The sequence below is a fragment of the Lygodium microphyllum genome, chromosome 18 (assembly GCF_053477565.2).
Source record: "Lygodium microphyllum isolate KBCC chromosome 18, Lygodium_microphyllum_v1.1.10, whole genome shotgun sequence".
Classification (NCBI taxonomy): domain Eukaryota; kingdom Viridiplantae; phylum Streptophyta; class Polypodiopsida; order Schizaeales; family Lygodiaceae; genus Lygodium; species Lygodium microphyllum.
Genome location: NC_141152.1, coordinates 15,118,770 through 15,144,459, shown reverse-complemented (window position 1 = coordinate 15,144,459; position 25,690 = coordinate 15,118,770). Strand labels below are relative to the sequence as shown.

The 25,690-nt window shown below is 41.9% G+C and overlaps 3 protein-coding genes across 7 annotated transcripts; 1 reads left to right on the top strand and 2 right to left on the bottom strand.

Annotated features, from left to right (window-relative positions):
* The first annotated feature begins 2,091 nt into the window (after positions 1-2,091).
* Positions 2,092-25,229, top strand: LOC148020617 (Acyl-CoA N-acyltransferases (NAT) superfamily protein). Of its 5 annotated transcripts, none has more exons than XM_087698410.1 (10): positions 2,092-2,430; positions 23,094-23,176; positions 23,283-23,490; positions 23,600-23,652; positions 23,734-23,770; positions 23,925-23,996; positions 24,071-24,193; positions 24,276-24,423; positions 24,511-24,587; positions 24,770-25,229. In XM_087698410.1, exons 1-10 carry the CDS (start codon positions 2,359-2,361, stop codon positions 24,803-24,805), a joined length of 909 nt encoding a protein of 302 aa, XP_087554536.1. In that variant the 5' UTR covers positions 2,092-2,358; the 3' UTR covers positions 24,806-25,229. The 5 variants fall into 5 exon arrangements, with proteins under 5 accessions (XP_087554536.1, XP_087554535.1, XP_087554538.1 ...); XM_087698409.1 differs by having other exon boundaries at positions 24,688-25,229; XM_087698412.1 differs by having other exon boundaries at positions 24,497-24,587.
* Positions 10,417-11,266, bottom strand: LOC148020619 (uncharacterized). Its single transcript, XM_087699364.1, has 2 exons — positions 10,973-11,266; positions 10,417-10,873 (listed from the first exon to the last, which is right to left on the bottom strand). Exons 1-2 carry the CDS (start codon positions 11,098-11,100, stop codon positions 10,417-10,419), a joined length of 585 nt encoding a protein of 194 aa, XP_087555490.1. The 5' UTR covers positions 11,101-11,266.
* LOC148020618 (uncharacterized) lies at positions 11,263-11,946 on the bottom strand. Its single transcript, XM_087699363.1, has 2 exons — positions 11,358-11,946; positions 11,263-11,276 (listed from the first exon to the last, which is right to left on the bottom strand). The coding sequence occupies exons 1-2, from the start codon at positions 11,944-11,946 to the stop codon at positions 11,263-11,265; spliced, it is 603 nt and encodes a 200-aa protein (XP_087555489.1).
* Positions 25,230-25,690: the final 461 nt, after the last annotated feature.

Below are 25,690 nucleotides of genomic sequence, written 5' to 3'. Positions count from 1 at the left end.
GGATTGGAGTGGCTTGTAGTGCTTAACTCTAGGCTTTGCTTTCCACTATAGCCTTTTGTGGGTGTCTTATATTGCCTTTAGTGTGGCTTTCTAGAATGAGTTGGAAGGATCTGTAAGAGATTCTTAATGGTCATGGAGAGGCACACTAGGGGAATAATATTCCTTATGATGTAGTTACTTTAAGTTCCTCAAAGGAGGCTTGAGCGTTTAATCCCTCAAATACAATGTAGATAGGCTCATCTTCAATCTAGTTATTAGGAGTGTAATTGTTGATAAGCTTTGGCTATGTTATTAAGATGTTGGATGGACAATTGCACAATACTAGGGGGTATTGGTTTGTGATCTTAGCTGGGTGGATACTCTACTCAACAATGTAGTTGCTTCAAAGATACCTAAATTCAAAGTAGTGCAAAAATTAGTACTTATGTGAAAAGCTAGATTGAAAGACTATATGTGGTGTGGAAGGAATTATGGAAAAAGTTCTTTGCAACAAGTGGTTTGGCTATTTAATGGAGCATTCTTAATTAATTTTGTGACCATTCTGGTGAAGTCCAAACTCTCTAAGGCACTTCATGTTAGAGGTGTAAGAAGATGGGAGGATATATGGCATGGTACTATTCTCTAATGTTTGGCAAAGGATGAAATTGCATTAAAATGGATTTTGTCTTAGAAGGAGAAACTTTGAGGGTCGTTATATGTTTAGAGCATGTGAATGTTGGAAGAAGAAGTATCCATGCACCAAATTGAAGGCATGGAGAAGGAGGTGAGGAGGATTTGGGTAAGAACTTCTTTTAGAAGATTGAATAAATTTTTATGGAACATCTTAACAAATAATTTCCCTAAAAGAGAGAAGCTATGCAAAATAAAATATGCATCCCCCCATGCTCAAAAGACATGATGAGACACTTCAACATTTGATGTTGGAGTGTCAAGAAGTAAGAGGTCTTTGATATTTCTTGAAGAAGTGGGTAGAGTGTGCTAGTTTTCATGGCAAAATAAAGGTTAAGAATATCACGTATGGTGATCATGGACAACTAAATGAAGACTTGGTCAAGTTGTGGGATGTTCTTCATGCAGTTAACATAAGCTTCATATGGACCTTTTTCAAATAATAAGGCCATTGGCATAGATTCAATTGTCTTCTATGATATTTGTGGGTGTAAAGAGGAGATTTTGGTAGCATTGAATGGACTACTGAAAAATAATTCTATGTTTAGAGTTGATTATAACACTCTTAGTGCTTATTAGACTCTTCAGACTAGAGATGATATCTTAATATTATTGAATGGATTATGGAAGAAGAGTTCTATGTTGAGAGTTGCTTATAAGACTCTCAGGCAATATAGATATGTCCTTTTGGTCGTTAGCTATGTAGTGTCCCCATGATTTATGTGGGTTGATGTAAACATTTCTTTTAGTAACATACACTCACATTCCCAAAAAAAAACCCATATAAGTTTGTGCCTACAACATACATAGATAGGAATAGACCAGGGCTCTTCTTGGCTTCCACAACTACTCTACAATTACCCAATGTAGGGCCATCAAAATAGACCCTAAGGCCCTTTTATGATATGGTGGGGGATAAGATTAATGTAGTGTGTAGTTTCCATGTAGGTAGGGTAAAGGGGCTAATAAAGTGACTCCCCAAAAAGGAAAATGCACCCCACCCTAATTGAGTGACAATGTTACAAAGAAGATGCAACTTTTTTGGCTACTTTACATTATGATATAATTTTTTAAAAATCATAGATGAGCTTAACGTGAGTCATGCAAATTTTTTTAAAAAAAGTTTGGATTTTGTAAAATCTTGAAACAATACATCCTTAGTGTGATTCTATTGCCCCCTCATTTTCACTCGTTTTAGAACCGTCCCAATGTTTTTTCTTTGAGCTCCATATGATATGAATAGTTTGACCATTGCAAAGTATTTGTAAAGCTTACTTAGGGAAAAATAAAGATTAGACGACACTCTATTGACCCCTTTAAAATGAAGGATTGTTAGACGACACTCTATTGACCCCTTTACCTTTAAAGCTTTGAAAATGAAAGGTAATTCAAATGTTTTGATGTTTTGATTGGTGGAAAAAAATAGATAGATAGAGAGAGAGAGAGAGAGAGAGAGAGGGAGAGGGAGAGGTCCCGCTAATTTCCTTAACTGCTACCTGCACTGGGGTCGGAGCTCGTGTGCTCCGACTGCTTGTTAATTATCAGAGCGTCTTCCTCTCTTATGGACTTTCTTTTGCACACCAGATTGCCCGATGCTCAACTCTACCATCAGCTTACTATACCCCAAAGGATCACAGATCACTCTTGAAGCAGAGCTCATACTCGACCTGAAATAATGTCTGGCATGGGATGTCTTTCGATCTCATTCCCCACCATGCACCTCCAGACTGCGTGGCATCGCATGCCTGTCCGAATTTCCAGGTACAACTGCTTGCGTTTTGATCTGCGCTACACTTGATTTGCAATCGTGCATCCCTGTCTAATAGAATACTTGTTGAACAAGTAATATCTGCTAGCTATTATGTTTTCCTGGGTATATGTATGTATGTATTGGGTGTATGTGGATGAGCGCGCCTGCATTCTGTGCTTTTCACCTTGGGTGCCTACACACATGTCGGCAAGGCTTGCAGGATCTTGAAAAACATGATAATGAAAGCAGATCATTTTGATAGGGATCCACATACCTTCTGAAATCATCTGTGCTGAGAGCAGCTAAATTTGACTAGCATCCTGACACCTTCTGAAATCATTTGTTTTATTGGAGTTTATGATCAGAGTGATTGTTGACTTACTGGCGTTATGATCAGAAGGGTGGATTGTTGACGTTCTTCTAGTATCGTTTTCCAAATACTAGCAGAGTCACAGACAATGGGGTGGATTTTTTTTGGCAGGTCAAATGCCCCTTTGCATCTGTTGTAAGGGCTTGGTTGCAGAATATATTTCAAGATTTATTGTCGTCCAGTGAGTTTATTCTTCAGGAGTGCTGCTGACAAAGCAGCCTTTGTATATGCAGAGTGCATATTCTTCCTTAGGTGATGAAGAAGGATTATTTAACATCCTTGGTATGTGGGTGCCTTACACAGGTGGAAATTGAGATTGTGGATTCCCACTTGCATATGTGGCTTTGCATGCTGAGACAGCCTTTTATCTTTTTGCATTGTTACTCCCTACCTACCTACTACAACAACTCCAATGAAGTTTGCAAGTTTTGGGGTGTGACAATTTGAGGATGGAGATTATAAATCCATTTATTCGTACAGCATTGTATTAAGATAGTGCAATGGAGAAGTATGCCATTAAGGCAAGATTGGGCAGATGGTACTGCATGCTAGCCAGTCTTGGTTCCATGTAAGTATTCGGTTTGGTATGGATGGAGGCACTTAGATCATATAACTTTGACCTTTACTTTTTTATTATAACCAAGATGATGATCAGACTCTCCCACATATGAGATTGTGTACAATCAATAGTATGCATAGTTACGTGGGGATTGTGGGAGATCTAATAAGCAAGCAAAGATATGAAGTATATGCTGGATATGGACACTGTATGGAATAATTTTGTGGGTGAGAGTGCACTATTCACTATGAAATGAAGGAAACTTGGGCCACCCATAAAAGGAATTGGGCATTGTGCTAAGAAGGATGCCAAAGCTTATGTGTGTGGATGATTGTAAGAAGTTATTTTTTTAGGTGGTGTAGAATATCAAGAACATGGTGCACTTGAATCTGACATGTTGATCGTCTTTGTTAACTATATGAACCTTGCAAGACTCATGTGAACCGATGATTTGCAAGCCAATCACATCAATGTGGGAAAACATTGATCGAGTTGCAAGTTCAGTCAATAGGTGGTCCAAGTTCCAATGTTCCTTTTCTTGGCTCACATACCCCTGTATGGACATGAGGGCCATCTCAACAAATAGATTATAGTCCAGTGAAAACAAAAGCGGCTTTACTTATCGAACGAAGCAAAGAATAGGCCATTTGTGCATAGTTTTATGTTTTTGAGACTTAATCTAGTCAAATCAATTGATATCATACAATAAAAACACATGTATTTCACACAAAAAGGTATCAATTGAATGTTGCATATACCCTTTTGCTTCTAAGAGTAGAGAGGGAGGTATAAAATGTGCTCTTAATGGCATATTAGAAACTAGTATACTTGTGGAAACATGCCAATCCTCCTTCCCATGGATACAAATGAAGTAAATGACTTGTCATCTGTTTAAAAGTGACAAAGTTAGGATAACCCCAAGAGATGAGACTAGATATACATTGCATAAGGTGGTTCAAAGAGGATAGCTAGATCTCAACCACATGAATGTATTGTCTAGGTAGATGCAAGGATTTAGCAAAGTAAAAGACATGTTCTGAACGGCATTGGCTTGATCTACACTTTGTGTTAGAAGTTCAAGATCATATTGTGAAGTGATGCTAGGGTTTGCATGGAGAAAAAAGAGAATGTACAAACATGACTAGAACACATGGTGTGGGGAGCAAAGGTTGAAGTTGACAGTCTTCGGTGGTATGATTGTTCTTGCCATAGTAGGACCACCCAATAGAGTGTTTGTCGAGGGAATCCATATCACTAGAGTGTCAATCTATAAAAGGGAGGGTGGGAGGGAGAAAAAGATAATGATAATTTTCGATGATGTAGCAGAAATGAGGGGCAATCAGAAGATGTTGCCACTCTCATAGGTATACTTTGATACCATGTCAAAATATGACTACTTTGAAAGTAAACTAGAGAGATAATAGGGTTTTCAAGGAGAAACAATGTGTATGGCAAACATTGAGAGAGAAGAGAAACTTAGAAACACGGAAGAAGAATGATGATGAATCATTGAATTATGCTAAGTGAATCAAGGTGATACAGTGGAGCCGAAGCTCTGAAGATAATTGGAAGCTCAGGATCATATTGTGAAGTAAGGCTAGGGTTTGCATTGAGAAAATAGAGAATGTACAAACATGACGAAACACGTGGTGTGGGGAGCAAAGGTCGAAGCCGACAGTCTTCGGTGATATGGCTTTCTTGCCTCAGTAGGAGCACCTAGTAGAGTGTCCATTAGGATAATCCATAGCACCAGAGTGTCAACTTGTAAAAGGGAGGGTAGGAGGGAGAAGAAGATGAAGATAACTCTCGATGATGTAGCAGAAATGGGGGGTAATCAGAAGATATTACTGCTCTCGCATGTATGCTTCGATACCATGTCAAAATATGACTGCCGTGAAAGCAAACTAGAGAGACAGTAGGGTTTTCAGGGAGAAACATAGTGTGTATGGCAAACACTGAGAAAGGTATTGGAGTTGAAGCTTTGAAGAGAACTGTGTTGAGAAACCCTTCACCCTTCGCGTTTTTGCGTTTTTGCATTTTGCATTTAGGGTTTGTAGCCCCAAAAAGGGGCGCCATTCCAGACTGACTATGCCTATTTATAGGCCACTCTCTCATTCATTCCTCACGGCTGATTCATTCAGTTCGTCACCTCTTCTCTCCAGCCTCTCCACTGCCCTCACACCCCTTTAGGAGGACATTGCGGTTCGTGGTTTGTGGCTATCATCATCATCTTTCTTGTGCTACGGCACCCTTGTTCCCTTGCATCACATTCACTCCATGATTTAGGACTTCATCATTCCATTCATTAGAGTTTCTTCTCTCTTCTCTTCTCTTCTTCATGTTTGGCAAGTTCACTTCGTGTTCCTCCTCGCAAACCGTACTGTCTAGCTGGTATGTCATCTTTTGACATGGTATCAGAGCTGGATTTGCTTAAACAAGGGCAAAGATCCTCCACTCCAGTGATGGCAAAGACCGGTGGGGGGTTCGGCATCCACTTCTTTTCTTCGTCTACTGCATCAAAATCTCGTTTTTGCAGGTTTCAGTTGTTTTTAGCTTGCTGTCCACACCCCTTTCGCGGAGGACATCGCAGTCTTAGCTATCCCTTGCTGTCATCTATAGTCGGGCGACTGTTTCCAGCCTTCCACCTGTAATTTGTAGCCGTTTACAGTAGAGCGACTGTTTCTTATCACTCTCCATTCAAAAAACAATCTCGTTTTTGCAGATTTCAAGTATTTCAGCTTGTTGCCCACACCCTGGACGTGAAGGACATCGCAGTCAAAGCTGGCCATTGCTGTGTACAACAGTTTGGCGCCTGTTTCCAGCCTACCATACACTGTTTAGAGCCGATTTCAGCAGACTGACTACTACTGCTGGTTTTTCCTGCGTTTTTAGTCTTTCTCTCTCCTCACCTGCGTTTTTAGTATTTCTCTCTCCTGCACTATTATCTACATTAGATTCAGTCTTGGTTGCGTTTTTCCACAAAGATCCTCCTCACATCAGAGAAGACAAAGACCGGTGGCGGGTTCGGCATCAACATTTGATTTCTCTATCATTTTTGCTGTGCATTGGGAGATATCCTTTTTCTCCCTTACACCCTCCCTTCTCCAGTTTGCCACATTGGTACCATGGTGTGTCCACTGACAGATTGCCATTCTATTGGGTGTTCCTATTGTGGCAAGAACGGTCATTCCACTGATGACTGTCGACATCGACCTTTGCTTCCCACCCCTTGGAGTACATGTCTTCCACCAGGCACTCCTGGCGCCACATCTCCTTTTTGGGTCATAGAGATCATTTTGTATGGGCTATTAGAGTATTATGCTCAAGGCAATAAGCTGGATCTGACGCGCTCTAAGTCCTTTTGAGCACACGGAGGCTCTAAGACCTTACGAGGCGATAAGCCCTCCTGGAGATCACCCCACATGGCAGAGGTTTCCCCCACCTACTTTCAAGTACAGTGGCTTCCACGGCCCACATCTCCTCCATAGTCCACTCTCCTAAGAGCTCGCGACTATTCCCCACCCTTGGCTCGTCATCTTGAGCCTTTTTCTTTTCCACCCTCTTCCACTTAGGTTCGGGAGGCCACTTCTGGATGCTTTTCAGCTTCTTCTTTTGAGCCCCAAATACCTTCTTCGGCACGACCGACAGTACTTTCTTCGTCTCATCAGATGCTTCGTAGTCGGTGAGCCATGAGTGGTTGGATTTCCTTTCTCTCTCAGACTGAGATTCAGAGGGGGATTTTCTTACTTCGCCCTCAGAGGGGGCTTCCAATTCTTCTTTGGCTTCAGAGGGGGACTCCTATTTCTACTCCTTCCACTTCAGAGAGGGACCCTATGTGCCATGAAGTTCTTTACACACCATCTTTCACTTTCGAGGAGTGGCTCTCCTTTGAGCAGTCATTTCCTCTACTCATACCCAGGATCTAGAGGACCTACCTAGATTGGGGCCCTTGGATCTTCAGCAACGACTTGGTGACTAGGCCTTCGTATTCCTTCCAGCATGGAGTCACAGAGCTAGTGGCTTTTCTCCCGAGGTTGAGTTTTGGTTTCTATAGCTCATCCTGTCTCCCGAATATCTTCAAAGGTCTCCTTTCAGGTGGTATTCTCAGATTATAGGGTGGATCTTCTTCATCCCTTGGTTAGCATGGAGCCATCTCCCGAGATCGAGTACATGCATATCCTTGTGGTTCTTGGTACCACATAAAGTCCAACATTCCTCCTATGCATTGTATGTTTTCATCGTCTTTTTACTAGGGCGCTTGGGCAAGTGAACAATTTCTCCACGAGGGACACTGTCCAAGTGGCACCTGTTGCATGAGCATTCTTTAGCATGCAGCATTCCATCTCCACCTCACTCTTCTCTTTTTCCTCTTTTTGGGCCTGAGAGGGGGTGTTGAGAAACCCTTCACCCTTCACCCACAGTTTGCTTTTTTGTGTTTTGCGTTTAGGGTTTGCAACCCTAAAAAGGGGCACCATCCTAGATTGACTATGCCTATTTATAGGCCACTCTCTCATTCATTCCTCACGGCTGATTCATTCAGTGCGTCACCTCCTCTCCAACCTCTCTACTGCCCTCACACCCCTTTAGGAGGACATTGCGGTTCGTGATTCGTGGCTGTCATCATCATCTTCCTTGTGCTACAACACCCTTGTTCCCTTGTATCACATTCACTCCATGATTTAGAACTTCATCATTCCATTCATTAGAGTTTCTTCTCTCTTCTCTTCTCTTCTCCATGTTTGCCGAGTTCACTTCGTGTTCCTCCCCGGAAACCCTACTGTCTTGTTGGTACGTCATCTTTTGACAAACTGCACTATCTTGTTTGAATCAGGCAATAACATTTGTAGGAAATTTGCATAGTGAAGGGAGCGAAACACAATCCTCTAGTAGTAGGATATCGAAGATAAATGCTGAAGGGTAAGGGAAAGGACAACCAGCTATAGGGGGAGTGGAACACAGTCCTCAAGAGTTGTTAGAGATGAAGGATATGTTGAAATCTCTCCCATATGATGGTTGCTAACAAGGAAATTGTTGGGCAGCTAGGTGGAGAAGAAAACACAAGAATATGGGATGAACATCTTTCCGTGTAAGTCATTGTAGATAGATGACTACTGGGCAGTCCTTCAAGAGTGAAGAAAACACAAAAACACAAGTATTTGATGTAGGGTGTAACCTGTTGTAAACGGCTTGAATCTACTGCAAAGGAAGCCTGATGAGATGATGTTGGGTGGGGAGGGTTGTTGCTAGGTAATGTAGAGCGCAAAATGCTAGTTGGAGATGGACGCAGAATCCGTGAACCATAATGTGCTCATCGTGGGGTGCGAATGGCAATAGAGAGGATGGTGAAAGGAGAGAAGAATATGGAAGAGAGTGAGAGTGTTAGAAGGAATGAAAGTGTGGGATGTATGGAATGGGTGAAGTTGGTGCCATATTTATAGGCACAGATTGTTTGGAGTGGTGCCCCAACTTTCTTGAGTGGTGGTGGGTGGTGTCCCTACATCAAATAATGATTCAGATAAAGCCTTTTTGGGGTTCTAAATGGAAAGCAGAATAGGAATAAAATAGGGAAAATGTACTGAATGACTTGGTTTCTCAACAACTTGCACATCCATTTTGTTGTTCCGTTTCCACTATATCTTCAAGTATTGACAATGACATTACTCCATAAAGGAGTGCCCTTCCTTGGCATGATGATAATCTGAGTTGTTTAACAAATGGAAAAGTAGTTAATAAACCATATTCTATGGATATTGGAACTTGGCATTATCGATTATGGTTATGTCCAATCTCCAACCCAATAGAAGAGGAAAGGAAGAGAGAATGGGAAAAAAAGAATGTGAGTAGGAAAATAAAAAACAGATAATCCTTGAATCCTTACTGTATCTATAAGGTTCTCAAAGTTGGGTTTCAGGATGGTGTGATTCCTTAAATAGATTGGGTTCAACTATGAGCGCGGGCAGCAATCACAAATCTGAAATTAGATTGCTTTTGTTGGCTGTAGCCTGTCATGGTTCATGGATAGTAGTTACACAATTGTTGTTTGAATATGAGAAGAAGAAAGAGTAATCATTCATGAGTCGTGACTTACCACATGCAGGAGCAAGCCAAACAACAAACACATGGTGGAGCAGGTCACAATTGGACTCAAGGGCAATCATGATTGACAAACGCAGCTGCTGCAATTCCCCACGAAATAAATCATCAATTTGTCCACACCACAATTGGATACAATTAGATAGTGACCTGTTGGCAAGGCTTTAAATAGGCTAGAGATCATCGTTTGTTCAAACCATAAAAAAGCGTTAATTAAAAAAATGAATTGTCCAAAAAAAAGAAGAAATGGATGAATGAATGTTTGGGGGCTGAAAGATGAATTCAGCCATTTCTAACATTTCAGAAATGGGCCGACGTTTCCAATGTTTCCTACAGTTAGGAAACACGTTTCCTGGCAACTATGTTAGCATGATGACTCTAGAGGTGTACCCCAAAGGAGGTGACTGACCAATGTGTATGGTCTTGATGTCAAAAAGGTGTAGGTTGGCCCCATGGTAGCTAGGAGTTTCGAAAATGACAAGGTAGGAAATGGGTTTCAAACAAGTTTCCTATAGCATAAATTTTTAGGAAACGTTGAAAAACGTTTCTTATCTATATAGGAAAAAAATATAGGTTATAGAATCCATATATATAAAATATTGAACGAAATAAACCACCTATCCATTATCTACATGACCAATGATCAAAATGTACACTATAAACATGCTAACAATGGCAAAACGTTTAAAAAATACGTGTTACTAGCCATTTCTAAAGCATACTTTACTTTACAACTACTAACATCATTATAAATGATAGCTAACATTATATTTAAAAGAAAACATAAAATACCATTTTGAAGCAAAAATAAAAGTAGCAAACATTTAACATAGAATAAGAGAAGTAACAAAGTGTGAAACAAGTCCCAAGCCTCACGAACCTTGTCAAATATTCAATACATAAATGGATTATGGAAACTACTAAACGTCAATCCTTACTCCTGACTCCTAGAGAATGTATCATGAGTCATGACTCTTATTGAACATTCTCCTCACTATCGTCAACGTCCTTATCCTCCTCCTCATCACTCTTACTGCTAGAGTCAGAGCTCTCAAGTAGATCCTCGTCAGTAGCTGCAATGGTGCTTGTGCTAGTTGCACTATAAGTACGAGCTATTGATCTTGTAGCTCGAAGAGGCATCATAAGCTCCTCATACAACATGAAGTAAATATCCCTCTCCTCTTGAGGGATTGTAGGGATATCTTTTGTCTTTGTAATGTCAATTTTGTCGATATTCACTTGCCTTGTTTCTATTGGATTTCCCTTCTGTTTCATTGGCTTTAGGTTACAATGGCAAAACACAAGCCGCTCCAACCATGCAATAGAGGGCTTGTTTCTCTTCTCGTTGTGAAACAAAGCCCATGTACTCCAGTTCCTCTCACAAGGGCCAGAACTACAATCTTGTGAGAGAACCCTAATAGCAATACGTCTTTGCAGTATCATTAGTATAAGCATTAGAATAGTATAAATTCAATATTCAATGCAAAAGTAAGTATATTATGTATCTCAAATTCATGATAATGAAATTACCAAGTTAGGAGTTGAAGTCCCATATTTTTCCCACCACAATATAGGCTGCAATTGTGTCTCCCTGAGTAATGTAGTTGGCCTTTGACTGCCATTGTGAAAAAGTAGTAGCTCATCTTCAAGCTTTGCCATGAGTTGTAAGTCATCACTTAAAACCTTTTAATGTACTCTATCCACCGTATTTCTAGCTCTCGATTCACATATTGTTCTTTACTTCTCCACAATGGATGCAATAAGTGGACAATTGCATGAATGGGCTTGTGGAATCAATCCAACGATTGTTCCATATTTACCTTATTGCTTTAACTCTACAAAAACTCCAAAAGCATTACAAGTTAAAACATGTAATATACACATACTTTAATTTATAAAATTGTATTAACAAGTACCTGTTAGAGCAAAACATGTGCATGTATTAAGGGTTTCATCTATATTGTCCATAAACTCATGTGGAAGTCCAAGTGTGCTGCCCTCCATATCTGTAATACAAAGGACACTATAGGTAAGTTGTAAAGCCTTCACAAGTGCTTTTGCATCAACCCACCAATCATTCCCTAATACCATGTGTGCAAATACAAGAGACTTTGGCTTTTCCCTATCTTCCCATTCAGCCCATCCTTGACCAACCATAACACATAGGAGTCCTTGGCGTACTCTGATTAGCCTCTCCACAACAATGAACATACTGGCAAATTGAGTTTGGGATGGCTTTAGGAGCTCCAAGTCATTGTTTGCCCTATATATGCTTAGGACCATTGGCCTTTTCATGACAAAATTAACCATGTTTGTTGCAATCCGAAAAATCCTGGATACCCAAGGCAAGTTCCCAATGTCCTCAATCATGAAATCCAAGCAATGTGCTACACAAGGAGTCCAAACAAGAATGCCCGTTGAGACATAGTTTGAGCCATTGTCAGTCACCTCTTGCACAACATTCTGTGGACCTATCTCTTGAATAGCTTTACGAATGTGACGCATAATGAATTCCCTTGTTACCATTGTCCTTGTGATTGATACATCAATGGCCCAAATAAACACAGTTCCTTTGCAATAAGAGACGAGAATGTTGTAGACATATATTCTACGTACATCGGACCATCCATCACATAATATGATGCTTCCATATTTTACCCATGTGGCCTTAAGAGGCTCCAACTCTGTAGTCAGAGCCACCTTTCCTTTTGAAGCTCAGTAGTGCGAAGAGCTTCATAGGAAGGCCCATCCCATTCACATCTTATAAGAGAGACTGCTCGCATAACTCTTTCAACGAGTTGTGCATACAATGTTGAAAGACAAGGCACATTGAATGAACAACTTGGTCAACTCCCTTGGGGCCTCCTTCATTACTTGCTTTTGTAACCCAGCTTTTACACTTTGCCTCCTCAACAAAGGAAGGGCTGTTCTTTTCTCTTGTGGTGCATTACCCGAACTCTCACCTGCAACATAATTGTGACTACCTTCACCTACTCCAAAGCTAGAGCCTTGGCTTTGCATTTCAGCCGGCTCCATTCTAATGTCAAGGGAAGTCTCCTTGAGATGTTCAGGGTCCTCCACTGCATCCAAATCAAGGCCTAGCTGCTCAGCCTTCCAAGCCTTCAGTGACTCATAGACATGTTTAGGAACTGCTGAGCATTTGTCTATTCCAAAGCCTTTTGTGTGGGTGAGATGTGCCTTCAGTCTAGTCAATGGCCCACCATACTCATTGGCACAATACTTGCACAGCCACTTTGATGTGCTGGAGCCTGCAAACTTTCCCAAGAAGGTCACATGGCTCCAAAGATTATCCAACTTTTGAGGCGTGGTGATTCCTGAACTTGTAAGCTGGCAAGTTGCTGCTGTAATCTGCAGCAAGCTGCAAAACACATCATATTATCAGAAAGAGAGACAACGCCTTGCTATCTACAGCGATATTTACTATAGAGTTCAAAGTCCAGACTTCTGACTGCAGACTGTGGTCAATATCAGATTGCAGTATTTACTGCAGAATTCAGACCAGTCAATTCAGACCACAGAGAGAGAGAGAGAGAGAGAGAGAGAGAGAGAGAGAGTCCTGGAAGGTTTGCTGTCACAGTCGTATTCAGGTCAGAGGTCACTTGTCACGGACAAATTGGTATGGCTGCAGCAGCAATTCACAAATCCCAAGGCTGAAGGCATGATTGCAGAAGAGAGAGTGTCACTTTCAGCCGCTTTTCCAAGGAAAAAAGGTGTTTCATGATAGGGCATGCTTTTTGGGGTCAAAACGTAACTTTCCAGCCAACAACTTTTTTTTAATGTATAAGAAACTCCTAAAAAAGGTAGAAAATGTTTCTTACCCGTTTCGTACATTTCCTACCTTGGAAAACACGTTTCCATGCAACTATGGTTGGCCCACTTGGTATTGGCATATTGGCATACTGTGTGGCCAATTGGGAGATGGGAGAGAAGGTTGGGGCTTCAGATGTGCAGATAGGATACCCTTGCATATAGGTCCCCATGAATTTGGTTTGGGGATAAACCCCCACCATCGGTGCACCTCCACGATTGGGATGTGCAAAATAGAGGACCTAAAGGGATGGGATGTGCATATGTTTGAAGACCCCCCTAGTGGTGTGTGACCTTGGACAAGTGTAATGATAAATGGTGATGTGAATAATGGTGCGAATGAACCTCTTCTTGTGTTTAGATTGTTATGAATGGAGTGAAGAGTATATTCTTCTTGGATATCACCAACATCTTGCAAGGAAGTAGAAATGTAAGGAATGAAAACAAAAAGCAAACAATTGTGTACTTGACATCAAAGTAAAAGGAGGAGAAATAAATGAAGGCTAGTACTCCACATCTATCTCTCCAATAGGATGGCTAGTCCCAAGTGGAGGTTCCATTCTACTTGCAAAATCATTAGACCTGTGTGCAAAATCTAAGGGTGAACAATGTTATCTTCTAGTTGTTGTTGGGCTCGATGCATGAGATCGGACTTGACCCGTGAGATCTCATTGGGTTTGTAGACTCTATGATAGTCAAGCATCTCTCTTCTAGCGATGGAACCTTGTTGGGCAAGTTGTGAAGCCCACTATTGCTCGATTTTCAATGTAGGATGCTCTAGAGACTTAAGTGGTAAAGCAATGTTTGAATTCATCTTCTCTTTGATAGTTCATGTTTCTAATGTTGGCTTTCTAATCAAGGGCCTAGGTTTCTTCAAAGAGTATCTAGCTCTGATACAATGTAAAGAACTACTCCAACATAGAGTACAAACACAATCATATGACAAAGCATAGATTGATAAAGGAACTCAATATGGTTAGGGTAACTCAAAAACAATGAACACAAAAGATGAATGAATAAATACAATGCTCAATGCAGCAAACACACTATGTAAGGTAAATATTGAATCTTGAACTCTTGTGTCTTTGAAGGACAAGGTAGAGAGTATGAGCTAGAGAGTGTGTCTTACTTCGTACGGATCCCGAAATGCAGCAGATCGTCTTTGAATGTGTATGACAACAACAAACACAGATCTGGAGAGTTTGGATCAGGCGGAACGAGTTTGGGAGAGCTCGAACAATGCGTAGCAGCTGGAGAAGTGCAAGAAGGAAGTAGCTGATAGGCTGGAAACTGTAAATGCAACATTGAATTGTCCCAATGATGATGGCGACTAACTATAAGCTCAAAACACAGATTGAAACGGATTAAACAGCAAAAAACGCAGCTTGAGAAGGGTATTTGATAGTGGGCGAAGGTTGGAAATAAGTTGTCAGCAGCTGGAGAGTGAGGTTGATCAGTAGATGCAAGGATGGCGGGCTGCAAATTGTTGCCAGTAGAGTTGGAGGAGGGCTGGTATGGCTGATGAATAGCAAGCTCGAACAGAGATATCAAGTGCGAAGGGCTGTGGGTAGCAAGGAAGAGGGTGGCAACAATTTGCAAGCAAGATTAAGGCTAAGTAATGAGCAACATGGCATGAGACATATGGGCTGAAAGTACTTAATAAGATCATAGGGAGTGTTATTGGATGGCATATTTGGAAGGTGTGGTGTCAAGAGGTTTTTGGTGGGGAGAGACTTTCAGTACAGGCGACTTTAGCAGAGCTCTGGACCTCTATCATCCACTCCCTCTGCGGCTGATGGGACCAAGTGTAGGGTGAGTCTCAAGCTCGTCAGAAGCTCCATTTCCATTTCATGCGCACTTGGGGCGGCCAGGACTTGTCTTTCGTGATGCAGGCAGGCAGCCCTAGATGGCGATATATCCCCCCTTCCATGGATTCTTGGCCCCATCCCCCCTAGACCGCCTAAGAGGCTTGTATACTTGATATATTAGTAACTCTGCATCAACTCCAACTAGTCTATTGAGCATGAGCACTTCCTTGTATTCAGGTTTTTTCTGAAGTAATATAATTAGCCACACTTTACTTGCAAAAAATAGGTTGTGCTGAGTAACAAATAATGATTTGTGGGACAGATATTTGATACCTTTATTTTTCTTAATCAATGGCACATGTAGTTGGGAGGGGAATAGAGGCACGAAAAAAAAGTGAAGTGAGTGATGCGCTGCGGAGATGCAATGTCCGGCGATGAAATGTCAGGTAAAGAGCAAACACGTGAGCAACAGCAGCGAGTGAGAACGAGAGATGCAAGATGTTCTTGGGTACAATTCGAGTGTGTACCACTTTAGGTTTTTAGATAGATATATATGAAAGTACAAGTGTGCTAAGGGTGCGTTCACACCCGTGCACATATAAAAGGCACGATGGCCCTTTATTCCCAACAACCTCCCACCTAAAGGCAATGTGCCTTAAGAGGAGAAAAGAATCAGCTAAGCCTAAGTATGTACAAAGCTGAAATACATATATCTATCCAACTCCCATCATCTGTCGGCAATGAGCAAACCGCTATGCTGGAAGACCCTTCGTGAGAAGATCTGCAGGATTATCATCTGTATGCACTTTGACAAGCTCAATGCTCTTGCTGTCAAGTACATCTCTGATGAAGTGATACTTCACCTGTATGTGCTTCGTCTTTGCATGAAAGACGGGATTCCGTGCTAGCATGATAGCACTCTGACTATCACAATGAAGAACGGATAACTCTGTAATGCCAAGATCTCCCACCAGACGTGAAAGCCATAAAGCCTCCTTGCATGCCTCAGTAGCAGCCACATACTCTGCCTCTGTAGTAGACAATACAACACACTTCTGTAGCCTGGAGATCCAAGAGACTGCTCCTCCTGTGAAGGTAAACACATACCCAGAAGTGGACTTTCTACAGTCCGCATGACCAGCATAGTCTGCATCCGTAAAGCCAACGACAGATGCCTTCTGCTTTCCAAAGCAGATGCACAAATCACTTGTGCCTTTGAGGTATCTCATAATACCTTTCACTGCTTTCCAATGCTTTTTGCCAGGGTTTGCCATATATCTGCTAACCACTCCCACTGCAAAGGCAATGTCAGGACGTGTAGCAACCATAGCATACATCAAGCTGCCAACAGCTGAAGTACATGGAATCTTGGCCATTTCAGCCTTCTCATCATCAGATGTAGGGCTGTCCTTTGCACTGAGTTTCACATATGGAGGCAATGGAACACCAATTGGTTTCCCCCCCTCCATATTGAAACGCTGCAAAACCTTAGAGACATACTCCTGTTGAGATAGAAAGAGTAATCCTTTGGACCTATCTCTGAGTATTCGCATGCCAAGAATGTGATTTGCATCACCAAGATCCTTCATGTCAAAGCTGCCATGAAGACTTTGCTTCAACGAATCCAAGGCATGAGTATCCCTGCCAGCAATCAGCATGTCATCAACATACAGAACCAAGATAATTAGGCTGCCATCTGCGGCCTTCTTGGTGTACAAGCAGTGATCCACTTGACTTCTTTGAAAACCTTGAGACTGCATAAATGTATCAAACTTATGATACCATTCTCTTGGTGCTTGCTTCAGCCCATACAAACTCCGTTGGAGCTTACATACCATATTCTCTTTGCCTTTAGCCACAAACCCTTCAGGCTGCTGCATATATATGTCTTCATGCAGATCACCATGTAAAAATGCAGTCTTTACATCCATCTGTATGAGCTCCATATCTTCAGCTGCAACCAAGCCCAAAATGGTTCTCAATGTAGTCATTTTGACTACAGGAGAGAAGATCTCATCAAAATCAGCTCCATGTTCGTGCTTGTACCCCTTAGCAACCAATCTGGCTTTGTACTTTGGCGAGGAACCAGAAGTGACCTTCATCTTATAAACCCATTTGCATGGAAGCGTTTTCTGCCCTTTAGGCAACTGCACCAAGTCCCAAGTGCCGTTTTTCTCAAGAGATTCCATCTCTGACAGCATGGCTTTATACCATTTCTTGCTGTCCTGTCTGTCCATTGCTTCCTTGAAGCATGACGGCTCACCACAGTCAGTGATCATGACATAATCAGCCACATTATTTGCACCAGGAACGTATCTGTCGGGCTGTCTAGTAGCCCTAGACGATCTCCTAACCCAATGATCATTGTTTGCTGGCTGTTCAGCCTGCATATTATCATTTACAGCTTGCTGTCCTGGCATTTCAGCCTGCAAATCAACATTAACAGCTTGCTGTCCTGGCTGTTCCTGCACATTTAGTGGCTCATCATTATGGGCAATGGCTGGCTGATCATTTCCAGCATCATTTTCTGCATTCGCAGGTTCATTTACAGCAGGTATTTGCTGCTGTACAGCGGGCACATTTTGCTGTCCAAAAGGTACTTCTTCCCGGAATACAACCCTACGAACCTCCTCAGTCTTTTCGGGCTGTTTATGCATGCGACCTTCCCGGAAGATAACATCATTGCTGCGCACTGTTTTCCTTTTCACGGGATCCCACAATCTATACCCATTTCACCCTCGTCACCATATCCTAGGAATATGCATTTACAGGACTTTGGCTCAAGTTTGCTGCGGTCTTCCTTACGAATGTGCATAAAAGCCTCGCAGCCAAACACTCGTAAATGAGCATAAGAAGGTGGCTTGCCCGACCACGCTTCCTAAGGGACTCCCCCCCCCCAAAGACCTGTTTGGTGACCGATTGATCAAGTGAACGGCTGTCACAACAGCCTCTGCCCAAAAACCATGGGGTAATGCAGCATGAGACAGCATAGTACGGACTTTATCCTGTATAGTCCTGTTCATACGCTCTGCAACTCCATTCTGGGGTGGATTATGAGGGGCAGTGAGCTCCCTTTTTATCCCTTTGCTGTCACAAAATGCCTGAAAGGCCTTGGACACATATTCCCCACCATTATCAGAGCGAAGACACTTAAGTGTCTTATCAGTCTGATTTTCAACCAATGCCAAGAAGTTTTTAAACTTGTCAAGTACTTCATCCTTGCTACGAATGGGGTAAACCCATACCTTCCGTGTAGCATCATCGACAAAGGTGACAAAGTACTTCTTCCCCCCCAAAGACAATCCTGGCATCTGACATACATCTGAATGTACTAACTCTAGAGGTGAAGATTTCAAAGAAAGAGATTTCTTATGAGATGTCTGCGCATGCTTACCATAGACACAATGATCACAATGCTCAAAATCAACATAACGGAGACAAGGCAAGTAACCCAAACGAGAAAGAACTTTCATTCCTGTTTGACTCATGTGTCCTAACCGGCCATGCCACAAAGAAACACTTGGCTGCTCGGTTACTGCGACAATATGGTCACGCACACTAGATACATGAAGAGGATACAGAGTATCACTCTTTGAACCCCTGGCAATGACTCTAGATCTTGTACTGATCTTCCATTTTCCATCGCCAAATGTGGTATGATAACCATCATCATCTAGCTGCCCAGTACTGATTAAGCTCTTCTTGAGCTCAGGTACATGACGAACATTCTGAAGAGTAAAGACAGAACCATGCTGAAACTGAAGCTGCACACTGCCAATGCCTGCAATATCACATGCTGAGTTGTCCCCGAGATGGACAACACCATGTCGACCGCCTGTATAATCGGAAAACCAATCTCTGTAAGGGGTGACATGAAAGGAGGCACCCGAATCTAAAATCCAGGTATGCATGTCATTAGCCGAATCGGCAACCAATGCATGGGCATCAAAACATGAAGACACGAAGAGTACATCGTTCCCACTGTCACTGTCCTGAGTGACTACATTCACCTCTTCGATCTTGATGCTGCTCTTCTTGGGCTGGCTCTCTTTCTTCTCTTCCTTGCTGTCCTCTGTCTTCTTGCCTTTCCCTTTCTCTTTCTTCCACTTGTAATAGTCACGTTTGAAGTGACCCTTCTTGCCACAGTGGTGGCATTCCACATTCTTGCCGCGAGACATGCTGCGACCCTTGCCATCAGATTTTCCCTTCTGCTGTGATCTGCCCCTGGTATGCAAGGCACTAGACGACTTACTTGATGCATTATTTTGCCTATTCATCTCTTCCATAAGCAAAGAGCTTTCCACGTCAGAATACATAAGCATAGCATTCGAGTTACTCAAGGCAGTCCTGAATGTATCCCAACTCTCTGGTAGAGTGCAAAGCAGAAAGGTAGCTTTAAACTCGTCATCAATGACAAACTTCAAAGCAACCAGCTGGCTGAAAATTGAGTTGAATTCACTCAGATGATTTGACATAGCAGTTCCTTCTTTCATCCGCAAATCCATAAGCTTTTTTAGCCAATACACCTTACTAACTGCACTCTTCTGAGCATACAATTCCTCCAGTCTAGTCCAAATGGCATAGGCAGTGTCCAAACCCTCTATGTTAAACAGCAGAGCATCAGAAACAAATAGCTCAATGGTCGAGCGTGCAAGCTCGTTCAACTCATCCCAGTCATCTTGTTCCACATCTGCGGGCTTTACCCCTTTGGCCTTGATCGGCTTAGCCTGCTTCCTCTGCAACAGGATATTGTAGCATTGCTTTTGCCACACTGCAAAATTATGTGCACCCTCAAGTTTCTTGATGTGCATAAGATGGCTGCTATCGCTGCTGCCAGCCATGATTTTCAGTCCAAAATATGACCACAAATTCAGCAAATGCAGGCCCAAACTGTCAAACAAGTGACCAAGGTACAAACAAGTACCAACCAGCAATAAGTACCAGTTAAAAAACAGAAATTTCAGATCTGCAAATCAATTTTCAGAAGCACCAAATGTTGTGCTACAGCACTCCACAACTGATGACAGCTGTTCCAAGGACAAATACATCACATTACATGAGAAGTCCCAAATTTTAGCTGCAATTTCTGCTGTACATGCACCCACGGGCATAAAATTTGACCCGCACGGTCAAAAGCCCCAAAGTTTTGTGCTCAAAACATCAACCATACATCTGCACTGTCTCTGACATGCATAGAGTAGACCAATTTTGCCAAAATGAAGCAATTTCAGCAAAACCCCCAAATTTTTCAAGTGTCGGGCGTCCAAATTGCATGAAATTAAACCCGCATGTACATAAAATGACCAATTTGCGCACAAATTTTGCTCAAACAGCAAAAGCCCCAAATTGCATGGGGTCCAATGTGCATCAATGTCAAGAAATTGGGTCAATTTCAGCCCAATTTTAACATGTACATGAAAAGCCCCAAATTTCGGAGGCAAAATGTCACAAATTCCTGCAATTTCTGAGACAGAATCTCACTGTGTGTCTTGCTCGTGTCAAATCCGGACAAATCCCCAAATTTGTGGCTCAAATCTGCCCAAAACACAGAACTGTGCTTACACGCGCGAACTCCCGTCAGTGGGCAAAGGGGGCAGCTTGCAGTAAACCTTTGAAAATTAAAAAATTTTGCAAGAGAAATTTGACGAAAACTGTCCCGTAACGTGACGACTGCTGCGTTTTGACCTGCCGCCAGCGTTTTGACCTGCCGCCAGCTGCACGTGGCCTGGAAAGTCACGAACTGACCTGGCGTGACCTGCGCCTGTGCAAAACACGTCACTTCTGACCTGCGCCTGACCTGCACGCTGCCTGGAACTGCACGCCTGACTGCACACTGTCCAAGAACAGTGACGAGCTGACCAGAAAATGACTGACTGACCTGCGCGCAACCTGGGAAATGTCGCCTGGCTGAAAAACGTGACCTGTGGACTGCGAGAAGCACGAACACCTTAACCGAAGCTCTGCACGGACTACGAGAAGCGCGAACACCTTAGCCGAAGCTCTGATACCAGTTTGAAGTGAGTGATGCGCTGCGGAGATGCAATGTCCGGCGATGAAATGTCAGGTAAAGAGCAAACACGTGAGCAACAGCAGCGAGTGAGAACGAGAGATGCAAGATGTTCTTGGGTACAATTCGAGTGTGTACCACTTTAGGTTTTTAGATAGATATATATGAAAGTACAAGTGTGCTAAGGGTGTGTTCACACCCGTGCACATATAAAAGGCACGATGGCCCTTTATTCCCAACAAAAAGTTGTCAAAAAAGAGACACTTATGTCCATTGATTGGTTTGCATGCTAGGCTGGCCCTAAATGCATGACAATTCTGTAAGAGACTAGAGTGAACCTGAATGTGTGGAATTATGGGTTCAAAAATTGGACTTGAGCCATGTGCATAGTCAAGATGCTGAAGGGGAATTTTCAACTTCATTTTGTTTTCATTCATATGAAAGATGCTTGATCTTTTTCGTAGTGTGTTGTCTTCAAGATGTGGACTTTTCCTACATGTGCAAAGTTTGAGTTTTTGTGGTTGATGCTTAAGCTTGGATTTGGACTACATTGCTTTGTCCAAGTGTTGCAGCTGTACTGTCTACTCAAGCATTTACTTTTGGTTTGTAAGGGAATTAGTTTAGGGCTCAGATATTTGGTTGTCTTAAATAGTGCACATTCAACAATTTCTGAAACTTATGATAAACTGCTTCAGTCCCAGGATCCCAAGTATCAATCCCTTTTTGAATCTCACTTTGGCCTTGATAGACATGTTGTAGTCCGAAGATCTCACTTCTAGATATGTGGTCATGTTTTGAATCGAATATCATTTGATGATGTGTAAAAAAAGAACTCTGCATACCTAATAAATGTTCAGCCCCTAGCTTTAGCTCACAATTCTATGAGGTTTCAAGAAAATGAGACAATGTCTACCAAAGAAGGGATGTTAAGCTGCATGCGTAAAACACTTAAGAGGCCAAAGGGAAAAGCCAGAAATAGTTTTCATACACTAGAGATGTCAAATGAATGCAGTGATCCTTCCTAGAGCTAGATTGGCTGTTACCTAAGATGAAAACAGCCATCTTCTTAGCCAGTCAAAGCGGGCCAAAGCTTTTCCAGCCTTGGTTGACATCCTTTGCCATTACCAAGAAGATTCCTGTGCAGCCTTCCTTTGGCAGTCAAAGATGCCCCCATCTCACTATTTCCAAAGGAACCATTTTCCAACCTTGTTTGAATACAGGCTTAACTTTTATTCAAGCAAAGCTATTCTAGACCATGTTCAGCTATTTCAGGCTGATAGTTGTGACAAAACTCTCCTTGGAGCTGCTGAGAGTGTGATCTCTACCATCTCAGCTCTTTGGAGTTGTATCTCAAGTCACTTTCCGCGGTCTAGGCTCATAAGGTGTCCTTAGAGGAGAGCATTGTTTTGTTGGAGACACAGGTAATCAGAGGAGGATTATCTTTATTGGGTCCTTTGGCTTTTCTCTTACTTTGCATTTTCGAGAAGTTTGGCAGAGAACTGCTCTTACTTGAGAGATTTGAGTGGGAGGTAGCTATATCTTTTTCTGTTGGGGTGGGCGCTTGCTAGCTTGATGCTGTGAGAAGCCTTAGCCCAGTTTATAGTGTCGTGGGGAGCCTCAAGGCTTGTAGAGGCAGGAGAAGCTGTGAAGACAAATAATGTGGGAGGGGCATAGGCTATGAGAGCATAGGAGGTTGAGGAGGCAATCTTGCAGTGTGGCCTCAGACTCTAAGTATAGTAGGGAATTCTAGGATTGATGGTTTATTTTACGGGAATGAATTCCCCATTGTGGCAACACAATCTAGGGAGATGGTGCTTGGAAGCTGACAAGTATCATTAGACTGTAGTTTGTGGCTTTTCATTACTTTGGAACTGCCTTGAAGAGAAGGAAAAAGCTGTGTCAAAATATCGTCTGTGGTTAAGGCATTCAAATATTTGCCTCAGCCCTCGGTGCATCTTCCACTTTTACTAGCCAATCAACTTCACTTTTTTAACACTTTCATGCCTCAGGGATGTCAAAGTCCAAGCAATGAAGTGACTGTAGGTTTAGCTGACACTTACTTCATGAACGATGAGTTGAATGGAGCAGCTTTGTAAGTATCAGTTTGAATAGTGCATAATCATAAACAATGAACAATGAACAATGAGTTGGATGGGCTTTTTCATGCTTTAAAATTGATTTCCTGAATTGGCATGCAGAAGCACATGTGCACGAGTTTGGCCTAACCGGAAGCATGTTTTCAAAAGCTGCTGCGCATTGCAACCTCTACCAAAAGAGTGTTCAGTAGATTCCCAAGCTTTATCCCTAGACAAAGTGGGAATTATGAGTTTGGAGTTGCAGAAATCATATGAATTGTCATTTGGCCAATACAGGATAGGAGAGGCTGTGCTAGATGAGGAATACTGGGTAGTCTCCAAATTTTTGTTTCATAAAAGGCATCACCTTTAGCTAGATAATGAAGGCTTTTTGCCCATTATGTTGTTGTTCCTTTGTTAAACATGATGTTCATTTTCAGGCAGCAGCATGGCTGCGTGCTGAGAGCTATTCAGAGGAACAACCTTATCTTCGGTAATATTGAGGTAACTCTTTTGGCATGCCGTATGTATGATACTACTCCTTCATTGATTGATCCTGAGTTGATTGTGACAGGTATATTGAGAGCTATCGAAAAAAATTTGCTGAGCAGGTATGGTGAGACTTTGATACTTGACACTTTAACAGGGCATGATATTCTTCAGGCTGTCTAGCGTAAGAAAGCATTCCTCACAGTTGTGTTTAGTCAATGTTCTTGATAGAATCTGTTCTGAAGGGGAATTGTTGTTTTCTGCTCTGAGTAACAGGAGTTCACTGCTCTAAAGCGGCGATGTTCAGGAAGGCAGGGCCAGTGCATTAAATGCGTCTGCTTGGTGGCGGTGAGGTTTAGCTCCAACATAATATGATTAGTTTATCAAGATGGTGTCCAGATTGTTAAGTGTTTTCCTTGCAGATTACATCAGATATAGCAAAAAGCAACCTGGGAGAGCTCTCCCAATTCACATTAAGAGACAGGGTAGTTGGAACGCTTGATATCAGCCTCCGACAATTACTACGGGGAGAAGTCTTTCCAAAGGTTAGTCTTGCTTGCATCAGATGACAAGAAGTGCTTCTATTGTGGAATAAATCTGAAATATGCTCTTTTTTGGGCATATCAGGAAATAATAACTGCCAATCAGCTCACCATTATTGAGCCAGAACGTAGGTGTGGCTATATAGCAAATGTCTGCGTTGCAAAAGCAGCCAGGCGACAAGGAATAGCATTGAGTCTTCTAGAGGTTGCAATCAGAGTAGCTAAGAGCTGGAGTAAGCAGCTGAAATATTGATATTATGTTGGTTAAGCTTAAAGCAAAGTTGTAGACTAAGCATAACTTGGTAGACTTCTTGTTTCAGAATTGCAGAACTTATATGTCCATGTCAATATTGGCAACAGTGCAGCCCGGAGGTTGTATTTGAAGGCAGGATTTAAGGTAATCTTTCTAAAAGAGTTTCTACACTGTTTCCTGTGTTTTAGGGTATCTTAACATTTTGTTTGGATTTATTCTCTCTTGTTGCATATTGAATGGCTAGGTGGTTGAAGAATTTTCGCAGTCATCTATAGGCGAGGCACAATTATTGTCCATGTGTATATAGGTTTTTAATACCGGTGCAGGTTGAAGGAAAGATTTGGAAGGAGCAGATGATCTAAATCAATGGTGGCAGAAGATCAGCAGTTCACGGAGTTACCTTTCCCATCTTTCAGTCATCAAACCCTAGAAAAGTTAGTGTGCATTTAGCTTTTTCCAATTGCCTGTTACCTCCACGACTAGCCAAGCTGTCCAGATCATCTCCTGCGTTTGTGCAGTTTGAAACATGCTATTTACCCTGTTCTAATAGTACTCACGTACATCACTGGGTAGAGTGGATCATCCACAGTGCTTGTGCAGTATGGGAGTTGCAATTCACGCTTTTCTAGTTGTATTTTACACACACTACAGCATTTTGTTGGTTGGTTCTCAGTGCAGCGAGAAATCCTCACATTTGCACAAATTCTGTTATATTCCTGTAAATAACAGTATTTAATTTCTCTGTAAGTGCTTATTTAGCAAATTGTCAGATATTTATGCATTCAATCTAAAGTTGTATCCACTACAAGCTTTGTCTGTGTCTCAAACTGAAGTTGGTTGAGATATTCAGGTGGACCGACTGATATAATTTAAAACAAATTGCTGCAATGATTCCAAGTTCTGATTGAATAATCAAGCATTGATTCTACAATACTAATTCTAAATATGAATGTATTTACAAAACAGCCGATTGATCACCTCTCAACTGGGATAAGGTTACAGCGTGTATATGTGCATCTCAGGATTAGATTGATCAGATGGAGCTGTGCTATCCTCACTGGATTGATATACTTGAGTGCAGACGTATTAGATTTAGCTGTGGATTAATTCTTCAAATCATATGGAGTTTGTATTGCAATTGACATCCAACCACTAGGAAAGCAATTTCTAGTGTTTGCTATCATATGGCTTTGTGAATTACAAATTACCTATATGAACCGTTATCTTCTGTTATTTGAGGTGTTTTG

What these genes read in the sequence shown, in the direction of transcription:
- LOC148020618 (XM_087699363.1), bottom strand. Translation starts at nt 11,946, where the DNA reads ATGCGTCACATTCGTAAAGCTATTCAAGAGATAGGTCCACAGAATGTT.
- LOC148020619 (XM_087699364.1), bottom strand. Translation starts at nt 11,100, where the DNA reads ATGGCAAAGCTTGAAGATGAGCTACTACTTTTTCACAATGGCAGTCAA. An exon ending in GGGACTTCAACTCCTAACTT is followed by an intron (nt 10,874 to 10,972) that starts GGTAATTTCATT and finishes AATGATACTGCA; the next exon opens with AAGACGTATTGCTATTAGGG.
- LOC148020617 (XM_087698409.1), top strand. Translation starts at nt 2,359, where the DNA reads ATGTCTTTCGATCTCATTCCCCACCATGCACCTCCAGACTGCGTGGCA. An exon ending in GAGGAACAACCTTATCTTCG is followed by an intron (nt 23,653 to 23,733) that starts GTAATATTGAGG and finishes TGATTGTGACAG; the next exon opens with GTATATTGAGAGCTATCGAA. An exon ending in CAGAGTAGCTAAGAGCTGGA is followed by an intron (nt 24,424 to 24,510) that starts GTAAGCAGCTGA and finishes TTCTTGTTTCAG; the next exon opens with AATTGCAGAACTTATATGTC.